The 3,780-nt window shown below is 62.2% G+C and overlaps 2 protein-coding genes across 4 annotated transcripts in view; one reads left to right on the top strand and one right to left on the bottom strand.

Annotated features, from left to right (window-relative positions):
- The window catches only part of PTPA (protein phosphatase 2 phosphatase activator), a 29,773-nt gene extending 29,061 nt beyond the window's left edge, over window positions 1-712 (bottom strand). Inside the window, exon 1 of one of the 2 annotated variants that reach the window (XM_081803731.1) lies at window positions 496-712. In XM_081803731.1, the coding sequence (XP_081659857.1) occupies window positions 496-550 (55 nt within the window). In that variant the 5' untranslated portion in view covers window positions 551-712. Of the gene's footprint in view, window positions 1-91; window positions 322-495 lie in introns of those variants that run through there. The other variant, XM_081803732.1, reaches the window with a different exon arrangement.
- A 95-nt stretch (window positions 713-807) lies between these two features.
- Window positions 808-3,780, top strand: LOC145717141 (carnitine O-acetyltransferase-like). 2 transcript variants are annotated; one of them, XM_081803734.1, is made up of 3 exons: window positions 808-1,059; window positions 2,636-2,774; window positions 3,469-3,780. In XM_081803734.1, exons 2-3 carry the CDS (start codon window positions 2,748-2,750, stop codon window positions 3,763-3,765), a joined length of 324 nt encoding a protein of 107 aa, XP_081659860.1. In that variant the 5' UTR covers window positions 808-1,059; window positions 2,636-2,747; the 3' UTR covers window positions 3,766-3,780. The 2 variants fall into 2 exon arrangements, with proteins under 2 accessions (XP_081659860.1, XP_081659859.1); XM_081803733.1 differs by lacking the exon at window positions 2,636-2,774 and having other exon boundaries at window positions 818-1,059.

The raw sequence follows: 3,780 nt of genomic DNA, 5'->3' as shown, positions 1-3,780 counted from the left end.
CCCCCCCCCACACCACACCCCTTCCCCGCCTCCGCGCCGGGCGCCGCCCCCGCGCCCCTACCCGACCCCGGCCGGGCCCGGCCCGTCCTACCTGGCGGCGACTGCCGCTCGCCCTCAGCCATCTTCCTCCCGCCAGGAGCCGGCCCGAATGCCTGCAGTCCCCTCTCACCTTTCACCTCCGCACCCCCTCCCTTTGCCCGGCTCCACCAGGCGCTCAGAGCTTTCTGAAGAGAAAGGAGCACCAGCCGGCTATAACAGAAAACCGAGAATTGAAATCACCCCCGTGAAGACGACCGCCATGCTGGTGCGGGGCACTCAGGGAGCATGCCCAGCAACGGCCGGCTCGCGGCTGCGGCGCTCACGGGGAGGCGGCGGCCATGTTGGTGCGGGGCAGCTGGGAGCATGCGCGCCAACGGCCGGCTCACCTCCCTACCAGCCAGCGGTCCGCCCGGCTGTGGGAGCGCGGCAGCCATGCTTGTGCGGGGCGCTCCCCACCTGTCATCGTTGACCCTAACCCGAGGCATATTATAGGACGTTCCCTTATTGACATGGTTGTGTTTTCCTGCCGCTCTGAGAGTAGAGCTCAAGGACACCAGATGGACTGAGAGGGGTGCACGCTACTGCCTCCAACAGCTTAGACAGCCTGTGGAGGTGGGAGACGGCGAGCTGGACAGCAGCCTTTTTTGCCCGTCTTCCTGGATTCCACGGCCTCGCGGGGTCTCGCGACCACTAACTGCGCCCTCGGCTCCGCCCCCGGCCAGCCCCGCCCCGCGCTCGCGGCTAGCCGCCCGGGCCCGCAACCGGCTGGTGGCCCCGCCCCAAGAATCCTCCTCCCGGGGGCCCCCAGCCCGCCGCCCGCCCGGCCCGGTGGGTGGGCGCCGGGCCGCCTCCGGCGGTGACTCTGCAACCTTGGCCCGGAGACTCTAGCGGGGACCCACCAACGGCGGCGGAGGCGGAGGCGGAGGCAACGGCGGGGACTTTGCCCAGTGCGGCGGATCGAGCGGACTGTGTGTCCGCGGGCGGGCCCCAGAGATGTTGGCTTTCGCGGCCAGGACCGTGGTGAGTATGGCGAGGAACCCGGGCGGGCGGGCGGGCGGGCCCTGGACAGGACGGGCGGGCTGCGAGTCGGGCCAGACGCGCAGCTGCGCCGGAATGGAGAAACAGGCCATGGAGGCGACGCGGCCTGGTGGCCACTGTCCTGCCCGGCCAACAGCTGCTGGGGTGGGATCCCCAGGTGGACTAACCCTGCTTGGCAGAGGAGGGGACGGAGGCTCAAGGTCAGAGATCCGATCGAACGCACGTCGTGTGGCTCTAAATTCCAGCCACCTGGAAAAGATAGTGGGGACCCTGGCTTCAGGCAGCACCTCCACCCTTAGACCCAGAGCCAAGGAGCTGAGGGACCGGGAGTCTTTCCCCCAGTTATTCCCTGACTCACACAACTGTCGCATACTCAGCCTGAGCCATCTATGCCCAGGCCAGAGCCACTTCTCCAACCTCATCCAGTTGGTCAGTCTCCTTGGGCTTATCAAATGGCCCCTGGGGAATTTTGTGTGGCCAGAGAAATTCATGTGGAGGCCTCAAGCTGGGCAGCTTGGAAGATCCTCTGAACCGGCAGGAGGCAGCAGTTGGCAGCCCCATACCCTTTGTCTCCACCAGTCCCTCCCCGCCAGCTTGTCCATGTCTACCCCAGAATCCTCCCCACAGGGCAGCAAGTAGTGCTGCCACTCTGATTTGAGTTCCTTTCCTCTCTCCTCCAAGCATATCTCTGCTTGTATCTCCTTCTGTCCATACCAAGAAGGATGTTCAAACAGACACTACCTGACCCAGGGGGCTGAGGTTACTCATCCGCTGGCCCAGAGGCTCTTCCAGATCTCCCAGAACCCCAAGGCTCCATGTCACCCTTGCCACTGACACCGAGCAGTGCCCCCGTCTGACAGACAGCTTCTAGGTCATCCTCCAGGACCTGTTGGGTGGCCTGATCACTTTACGGCTGGGGAAACTGAGGCAAGGAGAGACTTGGCCAGAATCCCCCGGATCTGGTGACTCAAATCTAGCAGAATCCCAAAACCAGCTGCCTCCTCCTTCAGTTTATTTTTTTAGTGCCCGAAAGTCCTCCACTCTTGCCCCCAGGTGACGGCTCAAGAGAAGCAGGCTTTGGTGGAAGAGAGGCCCCCAGAAGGGCTCCAAGAGTACTGGAGGAAAACGGGATGAGCTCTTAGCAGCCCCTGGCCACTTAATGGCCCTTTCCCAGTGTCCGCTCTCTTGCACCCACCCCAGTTTACAGGACTGATTTCACGGTTGTGGTGGAATCTCAGTGGCCAGGCAGTTTCTGCCTCCAGCCAAGTTTTCCATCATTAAACAAACCTACGCAGATTCCAACAGGTGGATTTTTAAAAATTCCTCCTCGCCCTGGCACCAGACCCACCCAGAGAAGAGAGGAGAACATAGTCCAGGTTTCCTCCTACTCTGGTGCCCACTACCGGCCCCTTCACCTGCTCCCTAATCCTCTACTTCTGGCAGCCAAGAAGGATGCCTGCCACCGCCACAACCCTAGATGCCACCCTAGCCACCAAAGCCATTGCCACTTCCGCCTCTGCGTCCCCCCTGAATCTTGGCTCTTGTCTTCTCTTTCCAGCCCAGGCAAGTGGCTGTCTCTTGCTAGGTTCTGCTCGCCCACTGGGTAGCACAGTTAGGCTTAGAGGCCCAGCCCAAGGCAGAAAGACAGGGCTCAGAACCTCAGTCCTGCCATGGAGGACGGGCAGCAGAAAGAGAAGGTATGGAACGATCCTCTGCCACTTGCCTGCCCACTGCTGCCCACAGCCCCCGGATCTCCTATTTCTCTTTCTGCCCACCTGCAGAATCTCCCCAATTTTCTCTCTCTGCCACCTCTTACCCACCTATCAGGCCATTTAGCTCTTGCTTTCCACGGCACTGCCCCTATGCCGCCTCTGTGCCCGTCCCACAGACCGATGAAAACCAAGGCCTGGCCCTCGCCCAAAGGTGCTGTCGTCTTCCGGCTCTTTCTGACTTTCTCTTTATGCCTCTCATCTCCCAGCTTGGCAAGGGTGGGAGAAATGGAGGTGGGGACCCCTGGGTGGGAGCGGTCACCTCGCTGCTTGCTGACTGGCTCATTGGGCTAGGGTGAAGAAGGTCGGGCCTTGTTGCTTCCAGACAGGTGACAGGTCGCTGTCAGCTCTGCCACCTCCAACAGGTGCCATTCATCCTGACTTGGTTCTGGGTTACCGGGATCAATGGCCACACCCCTGCCCATCCCCCTGCCTGCATCCCCAGGCCCCAGAGAGGTGGAGACACCTACAGTTTGAGGGCTGGGAAGCCAGTCAGGCACCACCCAAGAGGCTGTCTCTGACCCCAGGGATGGGCACATAAGTGCCCAGGACCAGAGCTTTAGGATTACCAGGGTCTTCCAGAGCCGGTGCGAGAATGAGCAGGATGTTCTGCTGCCTGCAGGTGAAGCCACTGGGCTTCCTCAGGCCCTCCTCCTTGATGAATGTCTCCAGCCGCTTCAAGGCCCACCAGGATTCGCTGCCCCGGTTGCCCGTGCCCGCGCTCCACCAGTCCCTGGACCGCTACCTCAAGGCGCTGCAGCCCATCGTGAGCGAGGAGGAGTGGGCCCAGACCAAGCAGCTGGTGGAAGAGTTTCAGACCGCGGGGGGTGTAGGGGAGCGCCTGCAGAAGGGGCTGGAGCGCAGGGCCAGGAAGACGGAGAACTGGGTGAGTGGAGCTCCCTGTTCCCATACGGGTTGAGGGGCCTGGGGCCCT

This window comes from Leptonychotes weddellii, chromosome 14, assembly GCF_054177405.1.
Source record: "Leptonychotes weddellii isolate Sample4059 chromosome 14, ASM5417740v2, whole genome shotgun sequence".
In the NCBI taxonomy this organism is placed as follows: Eukaryota; Metazoa; Chordata; class Mammalia; order Carnivora; family Phocidae; genus Leptonychotes; species Leptonychotes weddellii.
This window is presented reverse-complemented; position numbering and strand designations above follow the sequence as displayed.

Coding starts and splice junctions, on each gene's coding strand:
- LOC145717141 (XM_081803734.1), top strand. CDS start 2,748: ATGGAGGACGGGCAGCAGAAAGAGAAG. Junction 2,775..3,468: donor ACGGGCAGCAGAAAGAGAAG/GTATGGAACGAT, acceptor TGCTGCCTGCAG/GTGAAGCCACTGGGCTTCCT.